General features: G+C 40.1%; 1 protein-coding gene across 5 annotated transcripts in view; it reads right to left on the bottom strand.

The window, feature by feature from the left end:
* Positions 1–388: 388 nt before the first annotated feature.
* The window catches only part of PTPRG (protein tyrosine phosphatase receptor type G), a 634,330-nt gene continuing 612,472 nt past the window's right edge, over positions 389–22,246 (bottom strand). For 4 of the 5 annotated variants that reach the window (XM_040359120.1, XM_040359115.1, XM_040359118.1 and 1 more), the window contains 4 exons: positions 18,384–18,530; positions 17,215–17,357; positions 7,506–7,641; positions 389–1,571 (listed from right to left, as the gene is read on the bottom strand). In XM_040359120.1, coding sequence (XP_040215054.1) covers positions 1,431–1,571; positions 7,506–7,641; positions 17,215–17,357; positions 18,384–18,530 — 567 coding nt within the window. In that variant the 3' untranslated portion in view covers positions 389–1,430. The remainder of the gene's footprint in view (positions 1,572–7,505; positions 7,642–17,214; positions 17,358–18,383; positions 18,531–22,246) is intronic. The other variant, XM_040359119.1, reaches the window with a different exon arrangement.

Here is a 22,246-nt window from a genome sequence, read left to right as displayed (position 1 = left end):
ATAAAGCCTGAACCTAGGTGATATATACATTGCATCCTGGATGCAACCAGGGAATTTAACCTGCCTGCTGCCACAATGCGCTGTATGAATTCACATAGTCAGGACTAGACAGTATCAAAACAGGCACTGTGAGGCCTGTGTACTTGATCACGTGACTGTATATTAAATGAGTGGTTCCCAATAAGACGCTCTTTGGAAATTACAAAAACGTGGTCACAGTGCGGGAGCTGTCACAAACACTAACTGCATTTGCTGTCCATCTGTGTACATACCCTTAGGGCTAAAACATGCCTCATATGAGTTGGTGTGCATTTTAAATAGCTCTAAAAGCTAAGCTGACTAAACAATCTATTTAGGCCGTGGCAAACACTCAGACTTAGACCAAAGCAGAATTTTGATAAAAAATAAGTTTATCATTTTGCGTAATGAATTAAACAGAATTGTTGCTGCAAATGAGAAACCAAAGCTAGTGCTCATTTGGGTTCACAGAAGGAAGTAAAATACAAATTACAATATATAAAAAAAAAAAAAAAATACATAATACCCAAATTTCAGTTTATAACAAAAGAATGGCGTGTGAACAGAACCAAAGTAAAAACTATACATCACATGATCAGGTGACAAAGTGTTCAAGAGTGAATGGAATGCCTTGTAGTAAGTGTCCCAGAGCAGAGCATATATTAATAATGTGCTAGTTTTGCGATTAAATAAACACGTAGGCAAAGAAAGTGGTCACCCAAGTTACAGAATAATAAGCCTGTTTTCATGGCCCCGTGGGGTGGACTTGCGGGTTAATCTGTTCCTTACACTTGACTTTGTTGTATGCAGCATTGCACTGATGGCGCAGTTTTCTTGGGTCCCGGGTGCAGGTCCCATAATAAAAAAAAACCTTTGCCAGTCAGGAAGCGAAGCAATATCTTCCTGACACCTGGTTTTGTTGAGCCCTACCCATGAAACTGCAGAGGCAAAAGTCACAAGTTCCTAGTCAACTGATACGCTGAATATCGCTTCAGCATACAAAGTGGCGCCTGCGACGTGTGTGGCCGACAGGAGCGTTTTTAAAAAGAACTTAAAAAATAAAAAAATTCAGTTTAAAAGAGCATGAGTTGGATCTAGGGAATGTTCTTGTTGGGCTTTTGCCATTTCCTACAGCGGTTATAGGCAGTAACACTGATCATATAGTGCAAAACTAGAGAAAATTGCGTTTCACCAAGTGAAATGAACAGAGGTGCAAATGCTCAGTAGGATACCATTAAGACATAAAATGGCAAAAAATAAATATCAAAATTTTATCAGTGTAAAAAAGTAATTGGGTTATTGTATAACCTATATAGTCTGGCAAATAAAAGGCCTCGAAAAAAAGTCCACTCTGTCTCTAGGTGGTCAGAAGTTTTACAAACGTAGTGCCTTTTCCTCTGGTGAGCTGCAACCTAAACGAGAGACTCCATGCTCTGTGAGGGGTCCGATTCGTCGCTGACCAGAATGGATCCGTTTTTGTCCAGTGCCATGGGGCCATTTTCCTTTGTACTGACCAAACTTAGCATCGCTTTATAGAGGAATTGGTACTGCTCCTGTGTAAAAAAAAAAAAATGTTTTACCATCAGGAAGTAATAATGCTTCTGTGCAGAAAACAGTAATACATTAATGAGAGACTGGAACTACTTCTGTATATGCAGTACACTGAGCTATTGCCTCATCTACATAGACAATATTAAAGCAATAAATACCGTGTTTCCCCGAAAATAAGCCCGGGTCTTATAATTATTTTGGCAACAAAAGACACAGTAGGGCTTATTTTCAGGGTAGGTCTTACCATGTAATGTGATGTCTTCTCTCCCCCTCTCCCTGCCAGTCAGGAATCCCCAGTGCGAGTTAAAATGCTTGTAAAATCCTATAATTCACTCTATTACAGTAATATATAATGTACAATGTGTGCGTTTCTGTAATATAATTGTGCCAAATACTTTCGTTATAGCGCCGCTCTGCGCTTCTGTGACCCGCTGGAGCTCTCTTCCCTGCATTTATATTACAGAAACACACACATTGTACATGATATACTACTGTAATAGAGAGGCTTATAGAATTTTACAAGCATTTTAAACTAGGGCATATTTTCGGGGTAGGGTTTATATTGCATCCCTCCTGGAAAATGACGCTAGGGCTTATTTTCGGGGTAGGTCTTATTTTCGGGGAAACACGGTACGACTAACTGGTACTGTTCCTTTATAGACTATAGTAAAGCAAGATACTGGTACTACCCAGTCTACAAAATAGTAAAGAAGCATACCAAAGAATGTGTACTGCTCCCATAATAAATCAATACAGTGGGGTGGATTTACTAAAGGCAAACGGACTGTACACGTTTCAAGTGCAGTTGCTCCAAAGCTTAGTAAATGAGGGTTTTGTTCTGTTGACTTTCATCATCCAATCATGTTCATTTTTTTACATTTCCTTGCATGTGATTGGGTATTATTTGCAAGGGGAAGCTTCAACTCATTTACTAAGCTCTGGAACAACTGCACTTGCAAAGTGCTTAGTCTATTTGACTTTAATAAATCCATGCCAATGAATGTCTGGTACTGCTCCTGTGCAGAAAACACTTAAAGGAGAACTTGTACTACTCCTGTATAGGCAATTGTAAAACAGAGAAACTGTTATGCCGCGTACACACCATCACTTTATGTGATGAAAAACCAACATTTTAAAAAACGTCAATTTAAATGACCGTGTGTGGGGAAAAACGTCGTTTTATGTCTTGTGAAAAACGACAAAAAAAAATTGAAGCATGCTTCAATTTTATGTGTCGTTTTTCAAAACGTCGTTTTTTGTTTCACAGAAATTAACCGCGTGTAGCAAAAAACGACGTTTTTAAACCCACGCATGCCCAGAAGCTAGTTATGAAGCGAGCTTCAATGGAAAAAAGTGGTGAACGTAACCTCGCTTTGCTAGAGCATTGTGAAAAAACGATGGTGTGTAGGCAACGTCGTTTTTGAAAATTGAAGTTTCAAAAACTTTGTTTTTTACTTCTCAGAAAATGTCGTTTTTTTCCATCACATAAAGTGATTGTGTGTACGCGGCATTACAGTATACAGTAATAGTATACTGAGAACTGTCACTGCTCCTGTACAGAAAACAAATTTGAATATCAAAAAGTTAATTTCAGTAATTCAATTCAAAAAGTGAAATATATAAATAGCAAAGTATTTCTTTCTTTTAATTTTGATGATTATGGCTTATAGCTAGTGAAAACCCAAAATTCAGTATCTCAGAAAATTTGAATATTGTGAAAACATTCAATATTGTAGACTCATTGTGTCACACTCTAATCAGCCAATTAACTCAAAACACCTGTAAAGGTTTCCTGAGCCTTTAACCACTTAAGGACCTCCTAACGCCGATATACGTCGGCAGAATGGCACAGGCACGTACCTGTACGTCGCCTGTAAGAGCCCAGCCATAGGTCGCGCGCTCGTGACCCGGTCCAAAGCTCCGTGACCGCAGGACCCGATCGCCGCTGGTGTCCCGCGATCGGGTCACAGGAGCTGAAGAACGGGGAGAGGTGAGTGTAAACACAACTTCCCCGTTCTGTGGCAGTGTGACGTCACACCTACAGCCACGCCCCCTGTACAGTAAGAATCACTCCCTTAGGGCACACTTAAGCCCTTAGAGCCCCCTAGTGGTTAACCCCATTCACTTCCATTTTCACAGTAATCAGTGCATTTTCATAGCACTTTTCGTGAGAATGTCCCAAAAATGTGTCTGATGTGTCCGCCATAATGTCGCAGTCACGGAAAAAAAAAAAAACGCTGATCGCCACCATTACTAGTAAAAAAAATAATAATAAAAATGCCATAAAACTATCCCATATTTTGTAAACGCTATAACTTTTGCGCAAACCAAACGCTTATTGCGATTTTTTTTTACCAAAAGTAAGTAGAAGAGTAAATTTTTGGGGATAATTATTATAGCAAAAAATATTGCATTTTATTCAAAATTGTCGCTCTATTTTTGTTTATAGCACACAAAATAAAAACCGCAGAGGTGATCAAATACCACCAAAAGACAGCTCTATTCGTGGAAAAAAAAAGACGCCAATTTTGTTTGGGAGCCACGTCGCATGACTGCGCAATTGTCAGTTACAGCGACGCAGTGCACAATCGCAAAAAGGGGCAAGGTCCTTTAACCTGCATAATGGTCCGGGTCTTAAGTGGTTAAATAGTCTTTCAGTATGTTACACAATCATGGGAAAGACTGAAAGTTGTCAAGGACACAGTCATTGACACCCTCTACAAAAGGGTCACTACTGATAAAGAGGCTGGCTGTTGTATCTGAGCATATTAAGTGTGGTAGAAAAGGGTGCACAAGCAACAGGGATAACCACAGCCTTGAGAGGATTGTGAAGCAAAGGCCATTCAAGAATTTGTGGGAGAATCACATGGAGTCGACTATGGCTGGTGTCAGTGCTTCAAGAGCCACCACACACAGACGTCCAGGACATGGGCTACAACTGTCACATTCCTTGTATCAAGCCAATCCTGGACCAGAGTCAACGCCAGAAGCATCTTTACCTGGGCTAAGAAGAGAAAGGACTGTAACTGTTGTTGCTCAGTGGTCCGAAGCCCTTTCTCTTTTCAGGTGAAAGTAAATTTTGCACTTAATTTGAAAATGAAGGTCCCAGAGTCTGGAGGAAGAGTGGAGAGGCACAGAATCCACGTTCCAGGAGGCCCAGTGGGAAGCTTACACAGTCAGTGATGATTTGGGGAGCCATGTCATCTGCTGGTGTTGGTCCACTGTGTTTTATCAAGTCCAAAGTCAGCACAGCCCTCTACCAGAAAATTCTAAAACACTTCATGCCTCCCACTGCTGACCAGCTTTGTGGAGAAGCAGATTTCATTTTCCAGCAGAACCTGGCACCTGCCCACATTGCCAAATACCTGGTTTAATGATCATGGTATTACTGTGCTTGATTGGCCAGCAAACTCGCTTGACCTAAACCCAATAGAGAATCTGTGGGGTATTGTCAAGAGGAAGATGAGACACCAGACCCAACAATGCAGATAAGCTGAAGGCCACTATCAAAGCAACCTGGGCTTCCATAACACCTCAGCAGTGCGCCACAGACTGATCACCTCCATGCCACACTGCAATGATGCAATAATTTATGCAAAAGTATGCATTGAGTGTATACTATACGGTACATGGACATACCTTTCAGTAAGCCAACATTTCTGCATTAAAATCCTTTTCTTTTATTGGTCTTATATAATTTTCTGAGATACTGATGTAAGCCAATAATCCTCAAGCAAATGTGCTTGAAATATATCACTGTGTGTAATGCATCTATATAAAAAATATGAGTTTCGCTTTTTTAATTGAATTACTAAAAAAAGAATTACTTTGAGGATATTCAATTTTTTTTTTGAGATGCACCTGTATATATACTGACACTATTCTAATAAAAAACACAGCAAAGCAACTGGTTAGAAAGCACTAACAGACTATATTATCAGGATCTGGCATTACTATTGCCATAAAGAAAATACTAAAGCAATATGCTGAGCAAACTGGCATTGCTCTAGGTAAAAACATAGTAAAGCAATACACTGACGAACTGGTACTACTCCTGTTTAGAAAACTATAAAGTAAACATACTGAAGAAATAGCACTGTTTCAATATAGAACACAGTATATCAATACATTAAAGTGGTTGTAAACCTGTCATGAAATTTGAGCAAAGCAAATATCTGCAGTGTTTCCCTATCGCTCTCCAAAGCGCTAAGTTTTTTTTTTGTTTTTTTTTACGAAAGGCAAATCCACTTTGCACTACAAGTGCAAAGTTCACTTGAAATTGCACTGAAAGTGCAGTCACTGTAGATCCGAGGGAGACAAGGAAAATAAGAAAACAGCATTTTAGCTTGCACATGATTGGATGATAAAATCAGCAGAGCTTCCCCTCATTTCAGATCTACCCCTCAGATTTACAGCGACTGCATTTCCAGGTGCACTTTCAAGTGCACCTGTAGTGCAAAGTAGATTTGCTTTTCATAAATAACCCTCTGATGCCGCGTACACACGACCGTTTTTAATGTCCTAGAAAAAACAAAGTTTTTCTTAACGTGATTCTTGTCAAGCTTGCCTTGCATACACACGATCGTGAAAAAAATAAATGCTGGAGCAATGCGCGGTGACGTACGACGGCACTATAAAGGGGAAGTTCCATTCGGATGGTGCCACCCTTTGGGCTGCTTTTGCTGATTTTGTGTTAGTAAAAGTTTGGTGATAGACGATTCGCGCTTTTCAGTCTGTTACAGCGTGACGAATGTGCTATCTCCATTACAAACGCTAGTTTTACCAGAACGAGTGCTCCCGTCTCATAACTTGCTTCTGAGCATGCACGTTTTTTCCCTGTCAAAGCGTACACACAACCGTTTTTCACGACGTCGGTGAAATTAGAGCAGGTTCGAAATTTTTAATGCCCATTGTTCACGTTGAGAAAAATGCTCTGGAGCCTACACACAATCGTTTTTAATTGACCAATTTAAAAAATTGCATTTTTCTCATCATGAATGTGTACGCGGCATGAGTGTTGTTTCTCTCTGGTGCTTGTTGTTGAATTTTTCCCAACAAATACATTTGTGTTGGGAGGGGGGAGAGCTCAGAACCAAAGCTTGTTGATTCACAACACAGTTCTTTTGCTGTGTGGAGGGGTTGAGTGCCTTTCCTCCAATCAGCTCTCACACAGTGAAGAAATATTTTTAGCACCACCTGCACTTTTGAAAGAATGTAGAGAAGAAAAGACTGCAGATAAAACATATGTAAGAGGATTTGTTAAATCTCTGTGTATCATCGCAGGCTGTTCACTTCACTGGGTATATAGTCCACACCAGTGCTGGCAGTTTCGGTGTGTTCTAGTTCCAGAAAAAAAAAAGTAGAATAAGTGGAATTTTTTCTGCACTGGAATGCTGTAAAACGCATCAAAAATGTATGGGAATGCACCAAAAACACATGTATTTTTTTAAGGTTAGGAAAAAAAAAGAGGAGAAATGCACTGGACTGCACCAAAAACGTGCATGCAGAACAGCATCTGGAATGCATTTCTATGGCGTGAACTGGCCCTTAAAACTGAAAATTGGCCTGGGCAGGAAGGGGGTGAATGCACCTAGTATTGAGTCGGCATATAACATGGAAATCTATATTAGTGAGGCAATTTTTTAAGCTGAAAACAAATTAATGAATATCCTATGCTTCATGCTATTAAACAAATAATGAGACCTCCCTTGTTATAGCTATTGCATAGCTTTCAAACTCGAGTGCCGTTAGTCTACAACTCGAGTCTCAGGGTGAATTCTAACTTGCCAGCAGCTGCCAAAGTCTGATCTGCCAACCTGTCAACAGTCTCTTCAAAATGTTGAACAGGGGTATATACAAATACTGTAGATAGTCTGTTTATAAAAGTCCTCATCATGCACCCTCTCCCAACTGCATCATGTACCCAGGTCACTTACAATGTCTGTGAATACGCCGGGTCTCATTAAATTAATCATCTTGGCCACCTGGTAAACATCCACTGCATTTTCATTTTCTAACTGCTGAGACAAAGTGGCGAGACCACAGAGTGTCCCGGCTGAAACAGCACCGAACCTGAAAAACAAAAATGTGTACATTTATTGTTTGTCTTGCAGCAACCCATAACAGAAAGTAAATTATATGTACAAAAATAAGCCGCTTTTCCGTTGGTAATTCATATTTTTACTCTTTGCAACAAACACATTATCTGGCTGAAAGCTCTGCAAATGCTTTTGTAAAAACTTGCTGTACACACTGCTCTTATACAAGCTGAAGCTCGTGGGTACAAAGCCTTCAAATGAGTGAGGTGTAGCTGTGTAGTGCCTAATATTTTATGGTGTCGGAAAAGAAGGCGGAAGAGTGTAGTGTTCCTCAAAAAGTCTTTTGGTGTATAAAAAGGCCACTCTACAATCACCACCAAATTATAGCTTTATTTTAAAAAAACTTCTAATTAGAGGAATGTGTAGCCTGCCAATGCTGGCCTCTTTGTGAACACTAGTTGCCTGCCACAACTGATATGCATGCTAATTTTAGGTCTATGATTCTAAAAGTATAAGGCCCCTTTCACACTGAGGCGGGAGGCGCGGTGGCGGTATAGCGCCGCTAAAAATAGCGGCGCTATACCGTTGAAATTGCTGCGGGATTCGGCCGCTAGCGGTGCAGTATTAACCCCCACTAGCGGCCGATAAAAGGTTAATACCGCGGTTTCCAAAGATGCTGCTGGGAGGAGATTTTTTCCAGGCGGTATTTAGGCGCTATTTTTAGTAATCAAACCTGTTGCTTTGCCGTGAATGGGTAAATCTTAGGTTTGCTTTAAACATTAGTGAGAGCCTGCATTTTTTTACATATAACTTTTTAGAAATGTTAATATATCATTTGTATATCTGCTGCAAGTTTAATGGGTCTTTTTAGGTTTCAGTTGGTAGCTTGATGAAGTTTAAAAAAAAAAAAATTCAGACTCCCATTTGAAATATCTTCCATGCCTTGTCTGTACCTTCCTCAGTAGCGAATATGCTGCTCTAATTATGCCAAACAAGGTTGAATGTAAACGCTGTTAGCTGCACAGAGGAAGGCAAACATCTTATTCTGTTACAAGAGTCTTATTATCCAATTAGTCCAGTTGCACAAGTCCTTTAGGAATGTCCATGTCTAATTACTGACCCTGACTTCGTTTTGCTATCTGTGTCCTGCTTCTGCCTTTTCATTTGTGTCTGTTGTCACGTTTCATATGGAGAAAATTGCCAATGAAAAGTAACATGCGGCTAATGAGGTCAAGGGCGCCATTAACGCAGCTTTGTCCAGATTGCTCTCTGAAGACGCTCAGAGATATCATTCTGAAGCGCATACAAAGAATTGTTGTGTGGTGTCCGCTAGGAAAAAGCACAATCTTCCAAATGTTCTGTTGTAATTTTAATGAACAAAGCTTTCAAAGTCATCTGTTGTACCAAAGGAGCAACAGCTATTGTTGAAGGCTGAGAAATAGAAAATAGTTATTTAACAGAATGTCGGTGGGTTGAATTGGATTTTTGGAGCTCTCAAGTACTTATACGCTGGAATTTCCCTTCCAGAAAGCCTGCTATAAGATGGTTCTTGCAACTGTGAAACCTCCCTCCTCCTTTTGCACACTCAGATCTATAGATTACATGAAAAAAGAAAAAATAGTGAGGCCCTCCTGCAACATCTGTGCAGTTCCAAAAGGTACAAGTTGTTGGGTGATTACTGCTGGGTTACCCTGGCTCATTGCAAACCTGCTTTGTAAACTATAAACATTTTCAATATCCCTTCTACACAGTTGCTGGGGTTATAGGACTTTCTTTTCTTGGGACTCACCCTCCCCTGCTTACAAAAGATGTAAATCGCAAAGCCCGATTACCACCATAGATAGCAAAAATCATAAAAGAGTAGCCAAACGAAAGATCTATAGTAAAACTATATAACTTGTACAACAGGGTATATAGAACGCTTGCAACTTCTTCATAATTTAGCTTTCTAAAATCAAAGATCTAATTTCTAGGTTGGAAAAACAGGATTTGGACCGATAAACCTAAATAAAGAATGCCAGAAACTGGGATATAAGCTGAAGACTTTCAGAAGTGTTCCTCAACAAGACTTTACACCAGAAGGGCATAAAGGTGACTTTCACCAAAAAAAGTTATCTAGGTCTTGAAAATAACAGCCTGTCTATTCCTAAATATATTAATAGTAAAAAGGTCAGGTCTGAGCATGTAGGCCCTTTACAAAATCTAGAGTGGGTGACTGGAGACAAAGAGAAGGCAAATTTATTAAATACATCCTTCAGCTCTGTGTATACAAAGGAGCATGGGGAGCTCATGTCCATAATGGGGATGCCACTGACACAGCCCCAAATGATCCACAATGGCTCAAAATTTATATGGTCCAGAAATATTTAGACAGAATAAAGCACTTGCAGATGGCAACCACCCACTAAAATCTTTAAAGAATTGAGCTCTGTCATATTAAAGCCATTGTTTCAATTTTTTAGGGTCTCAATGATGACTGATAGTAACACTGGATTGGCGTAAGGCAAATGTATATTTAAAAAGAGATCAAAGTCTTTACTAAGTATCTATAGACCTGTTTAACTTCTATAGTTGGGAAGATACTAAAGAGAGTTTAATAAAAAACGCAACCACAAAGATGAGTTCTTGCAGGAAAAAAAAACATTTTAAGCAACAGACAGCATGGATTCATGAAAGACAGAAGCTGTCAGACAAATCCGATTTCTTTTTATGAGGAGGTAAGTAAAACCTTGGACAGAGGGGTGGCTGTGGACAAAAGCTTTGACATAGTCTCTCCCCCCCCCCTCCCCCACACACACGGCTAATGTGTAAGGTAAAGTCTACAGGCTTGGAAAAATCAAATGGATAGAAAACTAAAAAACTGAATGCAGAGAGTAGTGGTTAATGGTCTAAGGCAGGGGTCTCCAAACTTTTTAATCCGAGGGCCACATCGTATATGTTACACAAATTTGCAGGTCAAAAAAATTCAGTTGTTATTTATAAATGATCTGCAGCAGCAGAATACAAGAGATTTTGACAGGCAGCTGGCAGTGGTGCTGGATGGTGTTCCTTTATCCTTCGGGTGGGTAAAACTGGGGGGAATCAATGGTGGAGAAGTATCTGGGTATTATGGTAGATCAGAAACTTAATAGCACACAATGTCAAACTGTGGTTCCCAAAGTGAGCAAAATCAAGAGAGGCATAGATAGCAGAGAGAGATATACATTTACCCCTGTGCAAATAATTAGTAAGACCTCATCTGGAATATGCAGTTCAGTTTTGTACACACCAGTTCATAAAAAGGATATCGGAGAACTGGAGAAAGTGCAGAGATCAGCAACCAAACTTATAAGAGGCATGGAGGAACTCCGCTATGAGGAAAGATTAGAGAAACTGAATTTATTCTCTCTTGAAAATAAGAGATTAAGGGGGATACAATCAACATGTATAAATACATAAGTGGTCCATATAGTGAACTTGGTGTTGAGTTTTTCACCTTAAGGTCATCACAGAGGACAAGGGGCACTCTTTACATCTGGAGGAAAACAGATTTAATCCCCAAATACGGAAAGGTTTTGTAAAATGAAGTGAAAATATGAACTGGACTCCCTCAAGAGGCGGTTTCTGTCCAGCTTAGAAGATTGCTTTTAAAAAAAAGGCCTGGATTCTTTCATAAATGTACATAATATAACTGGATACTAACATTCACAGGTAGAGTTGTTTCAGGGAATATCCGATTGCCTCTCGAGGGATCTGAAAGGAATTTTTCCCCCGATTGAGCAAATTCGATCATGCATTGTTTTTTTTTGTTTTTTTGCCTTCCTCTGGATCAAATGTGGATATAGGATTGTGCATATAGGACTGTATGATTATTTTTTCCCCCATTTATTAGCTGAACTAGATGGACTTCCAGTAAAAAATCTTCTACAACTGGCAGACTTTAAACACCTGGAATAACTTAAGCTGCAGACAAACAGCCAGATTCACGTAGACGTGCCTAACGTTAGGCAGGCGTAGCGTATCTCATATACGATACGCCGCCGTAAGTTAGAGAGGCAAGTGCTGTATTCACAAAGCACTTGCGTCCTAAGTTACGGCGGCGTAGCGTAAATGTGCCGGCGTAAGTGCGCCTAATTCAAATTGGGAAGAGGTGGGCGTGTTTTATGTTAATAAGGCAGGACCCCACGTAATTGACGTTTTGAACGTACGGCGCATGCGCCGTCCGTGGACATAACCCAGTGCGCATGCTCCAAATTACGCCGCAGAGACTCATTGGTTTTGACGTGAACGTAAATTACGGCCAGCCCCATTCACGGACGACTTACGCAAACGACGTAAACATTTTAAAATTTGACGCGGTTCCGACGTCCATACTTAACATTGGCTGCGCCATCTTTTTGGTGGTTTATCTTTACGCCTGAAAACGCCTTACGTAAACGGCGTATCTTTACTTACGACGGGCAAGCGTACGTTCGTGAATAGGCGTATCTCGCTGATTTACGCCTAGAATGCGTAAATCAGCGAGATACGTACACGCCCCTAGGGGCCAGCGTAAATTTAAGCGTATCTCAATTTGAGAATACGCTTAAATATACGACGGCGCAGATTCGGAGTTACGACGGTGTATCTACTGATACGCCGGCGTAACTCTACCTGAATCTGGCTAAAAGACTTTTTATTGAACATTTTTACTTTTAACAAAACAAATGAATCCTGCCCCAGCTTTCACACACTCTATAAGATTCACATTTGTCCAAGGAAAGAACATGACATTTGCATGGAAATGGCCCAAATAATTTTTAAAGTATCGGATGCTGGCAATCTGGCAACATATGGCAGCGGGCTAATGACTTGCAAATTTTTCTAGAAGAATTTGATAACCTCAAACTCCAAACAAATTAAAGCACAAATCATCGAATTAATACAGCTGTGCCTTGGCATTTGGAGATTCATATTTCTCAAACTAATTTGTGGACATAATTATTCCTGGGTTTTAAATTGTAAATTTACAGCTATTTCTACCTCGAAAAGAAGGGAGGGGAAAAAAAAACCTAATTTTCAGCTACATTTCCTTTAGTGATAATTAGAGACAGAACCGTGTTTAATGTGCATTATGGCTAGAAAAAAAAAATTACAATTTATGACGAATAAGCCAGGCAGCCTATTTACTCATATGTAACATAATTAATGAGGTAAAATACTCAAGATCATAATTCGGGTTTAACTAAACCAAAGTTTGAATAAAAACAGTACAAATTATTTCTTTGTTTCATGTAACTGCTCAATTGCCCTTGTGACAGAAGTTAAATTAAATCGTACCTATATTTATATCTTTTACAGAGTATAATTCCTAATTATATTCCCTTTTGAAAATCCTTTTGTATGCACAGGACGCTAGTGCATTATGCAGCACTTTACAGAGTGTGCAGAACCATTCCTACCAATCACTGCCTCCAGGAGGCGCCCACAATCTGACCACACCCATGTGTACATTAGGGGCAATTTGGGAGAAAGAAAGTTAAAAGACAAGTTCACCTTTACAAAAAAAATAAGAAATGCAGAACGCGGGTGTAAGGTCACTGTCCTGCAGACTGTGTATATATCCTTCTGTACCTTCATTATGGGCATGCAGTTTAATGAATGACAGGAAGCTCAATAAACTACCTAGAGCGCCGTGGTAGTTCATTAACTACTTAAGCCCCGGACCATTATGCAGCTAAAGGACCAGGCCCCTTTTTGCGATTCGTGCGACGTGGCTCCCAAACAAAATGGACGTCCTTTTTTTCCCCACAAATAAAGCTTTCTTTTGGGGGTATTTGTTCACCTCTGCGGTTTTTATTTTTTTTTTTCAACAAAAATAGAGCAACAATTTTGAAAAAAAAAATCAATATTTTTAACTTTTTGCTATAATAAATATCCCCCAAAAATATTTTTCCCTCGGTTTAGGCCGATATGCATTCTACTACATAGGCGTGTATTGATTGGTTTGCGCAAAAGTTATAGCGTGTACAAAATAGGGGATAGTTTTATGGCATTTTTATTAATATTTTTTTACTAGTAATGGCGGCGATCAGCGATTTTTATCGTGACTGCGACATTATGGTGGACACGTCGGACACTTTTGACACATTTTTGGGACCATTGTCATTTTTACAGGGATCAGTGCTATAAAAATGCACTGTTACTGTGAAAATGACAATGGCAGTGAAGAGGTTAACCTCTAGGGGTTAAGTGTGCCCTAGTGTGTGATTCTTACTGTAGGGGGGTGTGGCCAGTGGGCATGTGAAGTCACTGATTGTCGTTCCCTATGACAGGGAACAGACGATCACTGACATGCCACTAGGAAGAACGGGGAAAAGTTTGTTTACACTTACCTCTCCCCATTCTTAAGCTCTGTGACCCGATCACGGGACATCAGCGGCGATCGGGTTTGCGGGCACGGAGCTTCGGATCGGGTCCGTCGGCACGGAGCTTCGGACCGGGTCGCGAGCGTGGCGCCGGCGGTGCGCTCGGGACCCACGGCTGGTTTCTTAAAGGGGGCGTACCTGTACGCCCTTGCACCCAGCCATGCTATTCTGTCGACGTATATCGTTGTGCGGCGGTCCCCAAGTGGTTAAGGACTACAAGCCGCAGGGATCTGTGAATCAATGCTGTGGGCTCTCTCCTAACTGATGTCAGTGGGGGAATCTCAGCCCCGCCCACTGCATCTGTCCGACGGGTAGAGGAGAGAGCCGACGGGTCACGTGAGTGGCAATTAGTGCTCAGAAATTAGGTATAATCATATAAAACACAGACACAGGGGGACATAGCCTTAGGAGACAGAGTGGATTATGTAAAGTCCTTAGAGTGGGTTAATAACCACTTTTACTGAACTTGAGGTTAATCAGCTAAATACATTCTAGTTGCATCAAAACAAAAGGCGTGCAACAGCTTACAGCTCATTTTCTTCAGAAAGTAGCCATACCATGAGTAGAAAGTTGTTGTCAGTATGCTGTAAAGTAGGACACTTGCTCTGTTGGTGGAAGCAGTGGTCTCTCTGAAGAGCTCAGACATACCCCCTGCTGAGTCAGAGCTAGAACTCTCCAATCAGCAGGGAGCATGAGTGTTGTTGAATGGAGAGCTATTGCTCGGACTCTGCAGGGAGCTTATATGGAATATGCAGAGACACCACTGCTTTCACACAACACAGTGGCAAGGGTCCACTGTGTTGTTCTTTTATACGCATGATGTGGCTGTTTTAAAAAAAAATATATATTAAAAAATAATGTCTTTGCATACATTTGTTTTGATGTACCTGGAATGTATTTAGCCAATTCAGTGCTTGTTTACATGGCAATCCCCTTATTTAGGCCTGGTTCACACTGGTGCGTTTTGACATGCGATTTGGCATGTCAAAACGGCGGTATTTGCCGCAAATTGCTGGTAATGGCACTGTCCCAATCGGTGCGACGCTGCATCTGCGGCGCTGCACCGATTTCAAAAAGTAGTTTTTGTACTACTTTTTGCGATTCCGGCCTGCGATTTACATAGACATCCTGCACAGATGTCTCTATAATCAGCTGAACTTGCATGGCTTCACTCCCGCAGCCCAGTGTGAACCTGGGCTTACTGTGTAGTTCCGCATCTGTGTTTACAGGCATGTAATGTATTTGTGGCGTTTTTGCGGAGCCTTGTTTTTTTTTTTTACCAAGTTGAATTTTAATGCATGTTGATGTGCATTCTGGTAAGTGTATGTACAAAAAAAATGCAGCAAGTTTTATAGGAAAACACTGCAATGGTGTAAACTAGGCTCACTGAAATATATTCATTTTTCTTGCATCTGGTGTGAAATTGTAAATGCTTTGAGCTCCAGTGGTTAGCAGAGGTGATATGAATCTAACTCTCAGGCTGTTAAGCTGGCCATACATACACTGTACAAATTTGATCAGTGGGTGGCGCCGTCATCACCCTCCCACCCAACATCCTCGGAATAAAAAATCAGGAGGAACTGGGCATAAAACAGAAACTGCATCCAATTAGATGCAGACGCCATACTGGTATTTGGACATCTGGTAGGGCTGTCTATCAAAATACAGTAGCCACAGGGAGATTTGTTTATCTGTACTGTATGGCACGGATGGAGTACTTTGACAGATTGTTTTTTTAAGTCTGCAGGCTTAAGAAAAAAATGTACAATCAGCTTTATTATTAAAGGGAAGATCCAATAGTTTCAATTGTTTTTCAGCCTGGAGGAGAGTTGTGGGGTCTTATTGACCCCACATCTATTCATAAAGAGGACCCGTCACAATAGATTCCTATTACAAGGGATGTTTACATTCCTTGTAATAGGAAAAAATGCGATAAAAAAAAAGTAAATAAACAAAAACAAATTTAAAACACCCCTGTCCCCGGTAGTTTGCGATCAGAAGCGAACACACACGCAAGTCCCGCTCACATATGTACACGCCGTTCAAACCATACGTGAGGTATCGCCGCGTGCGTTAGAGAGCGAGCAACAATTCTAGCACTATACCTCCTCTGTAACTCTAAACTGGTAACCTGTAAAAAAAGAAATTAAAGCATCGCCTGTGGAGATTTTTAAGTAGCGAACTTTGGCGCCATTCCACGAGTGTGCGCAATTTTAAAGCATGGCATGTTGGTTATTTATTTACTCGGCGTAACATCATCTTTCATATTACACAAAAAAATTGGGATAACTATACTATTTTGTTATTTTTTAATTTGTGAAACCAAAAAAAAAAAAGCGTTTGAAAAATTATTGTGCAAATACCGTGCAAGATAAAAAGTTGCAATTACCACCATTTTATTCTCTAGGGTGTCTGCTAAAAAAAACATATATAATGTTTGGCGTTTCCAAATAATTTTCTAGCAAAAAAAAATCTGATTTTTACATGCAGGAGGGGAGTGCCAGAATAGGCCCGGTATGGAAGTGGTTAAATAAAGTTCTCTTGGATGCTCAGACCTCCCTCTCCCCACATTACAGCATCAAATCCCTATTTAAGCAACTGCAAGACCTTAGTCTCAGTGATGTTTATAGCGCTTCTCTATATAAAAATTGCTTTCCAGGCAGCTCTGCCCTGGAGGTAGGTCACCATGTATTCAAAAGCCATTTACGAAGAGGAAAAATATGTTGGGAGACAAGTGATCTACAAGTACATGATTTATAAAAATGAGTCCTAAGGAAAAAAAAATGATTGACTACAACAACCAATTCAAATGTAATCTTACTAGTGCAGGTTTGATATTGGACATGCGTCCTCCTCACTGATGTCATGTACTGATGCCCTTCCTAACTTATGTGATGGCTCGGAAGATGCCTTCAAATGGGATCCATGTGGCTCCAATTCTGGGTGCCCCCTTTGCTAAGCATGAAGACACTTCTTTTACATTGCTATGTTTTAGCATGTCATCTGCTTCTAATAAAAAATCTTTTTGTTCAGTGTTGGTGCCCTTTTGTTCCCATCTCACAAAACAGCCTATAGATATGGTGTATTATTGGGGTTTCATAAAGACTGTCAGTTTGGCTATAGACGTATTGTTAGGTCTGGAAGACAGCTGTGTGTTTTTTTTAAGTCTTTGATTATTAGTAATGCATAACACAGCGATTTTAGCCATTACTGGTACATACTCATCGTGCACAATGGTAGGTCCATCCCTCGTTAGAGCTTCTTCTTTAATGACATTAATAAGTTCAAAGGCGCTGCTTATGGGAGCATCTGGATTTGGCCATTTTGGACACTGGAAATGACGCACTTCCAAAACATAATCATCCTACAGGAGAACAGAGACAAATATGTCAATTAAAAAATCTAACTGCGCAAATAAAAAAATCAGTTTGTCATTACTTAAAGTTCCACCCAAAAAGGTATTTATAATGGTTTATGTATATCTATACTCAAATGTTTCGCCTTTCTTTTCAGTTTTAAACTGAATGGGGCGTTTTACAAGGTGATCATTTATAATCACTTACATTTTTCCCAGAAAATGTATTCATAAGAAATGGTAAAGTAACGTTGGAGACCCCCTAGAATGATCCTACTGGTATTCTTCTCCAATGTGTTGTAGTGGTGTTCGAACTAGGTTTTTGGATTCTGCGTTGGCAGATTATACACAATTCCCTTGGATTGTAATATAACTGTATGAATTTAAGGTTGAAGTTATAAGCCACCAGTCAATTGACCAGATACAAAAATGTATTACTATGCAAAAATCAAATAGTAATCAAGGTAATGCATTTTCAGGGGCCAGAAGGCAACCAGGACTTGAGAATTGTAAACATTGTATGCAAACTGGACTGAATAAAGTATACAATTGTATGGGGGAATTTAGACCAGTGAAATATTAAAGCACCGTGTTCATCAGCAGCGGATTTGGGCAGCCCAAACCAGCATATATGATGGACACTAAAATATACCACTGGTCTAAACATACATTGTATTATCCAGTCCAGTTTGCATCTGTCCTTTCCAATTCTGTAGCCTTGATGAGGGGGTGATCTCTGGCCCTCAAAGCGTTGCCTCGTAGGTCTTCCATTTGATCTTGCATTGGAATAAATATGTATCTGGACCATTAACTTGTGGCTTGCTATGCAAATCTCAGATTCATACAGTTTTCCACAGAAGTCATTTTTCATTTAGAGAAAAATGTGCATACATTTTCCTGGTAGCATAGCCTGATCTCTCTGCATTTGTACTTTGGAAATTCATTAAAGTCACATCAGATTAGGTCATAAAATAAATACATGGATGGCCTGTTTTATGGCCAGCTCTATATTTCTGCAACTTTTCAAGGCCTTACCTGTGTAGCTTCAAGGATAAAATCATGAATGATGATTTGCTCCTCATTTGAGAGGCACAACCTGTCCTTGCTTATAAGAGTCACAGTAAAGGCCTCACAGTTCATAGATTCTTCGCGACTTGGCCAGTAGACAAACTCGTCCTCAGCCTGAAAAAAAATAAAAACGTTTATTAAAGTAGGCCTTAAATGGATACAAAAAATACATTCTAGTGCCATAATCTACAGTGTTCTCATCGCTTTGTGTACAATAAATTGTGTAAAACACTACCTGTCGTTTTGTTCTTATACAAAGAGTCTGACAAAACCCAATGGCATGTTGTTGATTGCGACTTGGCAGTCCTTAGTGCCTTTTAGGACAATTCTGAGGTTCTGGTGTGTTGGTCATGTGATAACAAACATCTTCTTCTCCCCAGCCCTGACTGCCTGGATACTGATCCAAAGGTTTAAATACACAGCCATTGACCCAGAAAAAGTATGCTGATTAGCAGTGTGTAACTTTCTTTCCCTGTACTAGCTGCAGATTTATTTTGCGTAAGAGACTCGGAAAGAGCTGAAATCAGAGTCAACTAGAATAGTCGGAAAGAGTTCAGCATTCGCAGCTTCCATATTTCTTTACAGGCAGCTTTCCCTTAAGAATTATGGAGTTCTGTTATTTTAAACTGTTATGTATTTTTGGAGCTGGGAGACAGTGTGCAATGTCAGGCAGATGACAGTGCACCACTGCGAGGCTTCAAGAGACATAACCTGTCTGTTAAGCTGAAGGCTAAAGTACGAAAAGCTTCAAAAGGAGGAAATATAAATTTTTCGTAAATCCATGCAGTTATACTAGTTTAAGGCCGCTCAGGACAAAGCAAGATCTTCACTTAACTGCGGTCTTCTCCAGCAACGTATACAGGCAATCTCCGTTCTCTCTGACACTCCTTTTTGGCTACTGGGAGGGTAGAGAGAATTTCTGTATAACCTCCAAGTCACATTTGCTCCTTCATGACGAAGGGCTCTCTCCCCAACCACATAACAGCAAGCACCAGCCTTCTCATGTAGGAGGTTGGGGAAGGAGTCCCATTATCCTAATACTCAGAAGTACTGGATATTTTTATTAGAGGCCAAAGCAATGGAAAAGAATGAAAGGTATGTGCAGCTTGTGGGGCTCGTAGTTAATGTGAAACTAAACCCATTGCCGGGAATGTAACCACCACATTGGTTGTGCTCTCAACCAAGCTGTCAAACCATCCAGCATCTATTTCTTGCAGCATATATTTTCTAAACATACTCCGTAGCTTGGATTCACATCATCCTTCAAACCATCTAATGTCTGGTGTCATAACTGATCACATGTGGAGAACCATGGCAGTTGAAGATCAAGCACAAGTTTAAGATGGCAACTTATTTGGCAAAAAAACAAACGAGATTTTAGTTCCACTTTAAGTAAACCTGGCCATCACTTTAAAACTGAAAATTCAATCTTGCACAAGTCCAGTCTTGACTGGTCCTCCTAAAACCCAGCTTTGCAAAGTCATCCTTGCCCTGGGCTCAGGACTCAGGAAAATATTGAATTATAAATTATTTATAAATCTCAAACAGTATGAAAAAAAAAACACAACGCACTTATATTTTTCTCCCTGAAAGCCATGCAAAACCATGAAAGCAAAGTGAAGTCCGAGCTTGTTGTCTTTCTGCAGTCAAATCCAGCTTGGGTCCATTTATGTCCTAAAGCAGCTGCCACTATACATTTTATATATATATACATTCACACCTAGATTGGAATGGTTTGGACTACAGTGACAATGAATGTCTCCAGTATTCAGGTGCTTTACAGCTAAAATATTCCGTTCGCTGTCATTGGTAGTTTTGCCCTTTTTCCTGAAAACAACAACAACTTATTTCCTTGCTACGCCAACTTCTCCCTCCTTCAAATTAGCTTCGGAGTATCTCAAAAACAATGAATTATTCATGAGGTGTGGAAAACAAGATCACACTCCTTGACCGATGACATTAAAAAGTACATCTGACAGATGTTCTATTTCCAGGCAATTTCGTGTTCATTAAATACATTTAAGAAATACAAGACAATGTTAACTAATACCCTGGGAAAGCAAGCTGGATAATGTTATCATTCCAACAATACAAATTATCTGGAGCATACAGAACACATGTACTTGTTAGTGATTTCCAACATATGACCGTTCTTATATCATTACTGAGGCTTACATGGAAATGCAGATTACCCTTCTACATGTTCATGCAAGATAAGGAGTTGATATACTCAGTGGACAGAAAAACAGAAACCCTGCCCCTCTATTTGCATTTCTCTATTACTCTTCTATACTATAATCAAACTTATGCAGTGGCTGATTACTTTAGCAGTTTTTGATCTCGAATGATTACATCAATGCAGTGCAGCTGCTTATGACTCCTAAAAAAGAAGACATTGAATCAAATACACATGTAAAGTGGATACCCTCCTGGTTCAGTGCAGCCAAAGATGAACAACTGACCATTTATTGTTTCCAAATGAACCGGTTACTAAGAATGGATTTAAAGGGTAACAATAATAAAAAAATAATAATATAGCATATACGATTGCGACTCAAGTCATATTGTAATTGGATAGTAATAAAAAGCACCTTTTGTTTTCAATCTGCAGCTCTGTAATTTTTCTGTAAAATGCAATGCAATTTGGTTACCTGGAGGTGTTCTGTACACATTATGTATACAGCACGCCCCCTAGAAACAAACTGCTGCTTGTGTGATTGGCTCACTGCTTTTCCCAGAAGTCTACACTAAGATACAAATCAGATCTCAGGCATCTCCTGAAACAAAGATGTAATTTTGGGTGAGATACCCCTAATAGGAAATCACATATATAGGGATACAGACCCTGCAATTTTTCCCATTAGAGGCCTGCAAGTGTAGTAGCTGATTGATAATTATGAAACCACTCCCATTAGATTCACTTAACACATGGACACTGACAAACACACACGGCAGAATGGCACGGCTGGGCACAAGCACGTACAGGTACGTCCTCTAAGTGCCTAGCCGTGGTTCGCCGGCACGCTCCCCGGTCCGAAGCTGCGGGACCCGCGGACCCGATCGCCGCTGGAGTCCCGCGATCGGTCCCCGGAGCTGAAGAACGGGGAGAGCTGTGTGTAAACACAGCTTCCCCATTCTTCACTGTGGCGCTGTGATCGATAGTGTGTTCCCTTTTATAGGGAAACACAATCGATGATGTCAGACCTACAGCCACACCCCCCTACAATTGTAAACACATATGAGGTCACACATAACCCCCTCAGCGCCCCCTTGTGGTTAACTCCCAAACTGCAATTGTCATTTTCACAGTAAACAATGCATTTTAAATGGTCCCAAAAATGTGTCAAAATTGTCCGAAGTGTCCGCCATAATGTCACAGTCACGAAAAAAATCGCTGATCGCCGCCATTAGTAGTAAAAAAAAAAAAAAATAATTAATAAAAATGCAATTAAACTATCCCCTATTTTGTAAACGCTATAAATTTTGCGCAAACCAACCGATAAACGCTTATCGCAATTTTTTTTTTACCAAAAATAGGTAGAAGAATATGTATCGGCCTAAACTGAGGAAAAAAAATGTTTTTATATATTTTTGGGGGATATTTATTATAGCAAAAAGTAAAAAATATTGTTTTTTTTTTTCAAAATTGTCGCTCTATTTTTGTTTATAGCGCAAAAAATAAAAACCGCAGAGGTGATCAAATACCACCAAAAGAAAGCTCTATTTGTGGGAAAAAAGGACACCAATTTTGTTTGGGAGCCACGTTGCAATTGCCAGTTAAAGCGACGCAGTGCCGAATCGCAAAAAGGCCGGGTCCTTTAGCTGCCTAA

Source organism: Rana temporaria, chromosome 7 (genome assembly GCF_905171775.1).
Source record: "Rana temporaria chromosome 7, aRanTem1.1, whole genome shotgun sequence".
Classification (NCBI taxonomy): domain Eukaryota; kingdom Metazoa; phylum Chordata; class Amphibia; order Anura; family Ranidae; genus Rana; species Rana temporaria.
This window is presented reverse-complemented; position numbering and strand designations above follow the sequence as displayed.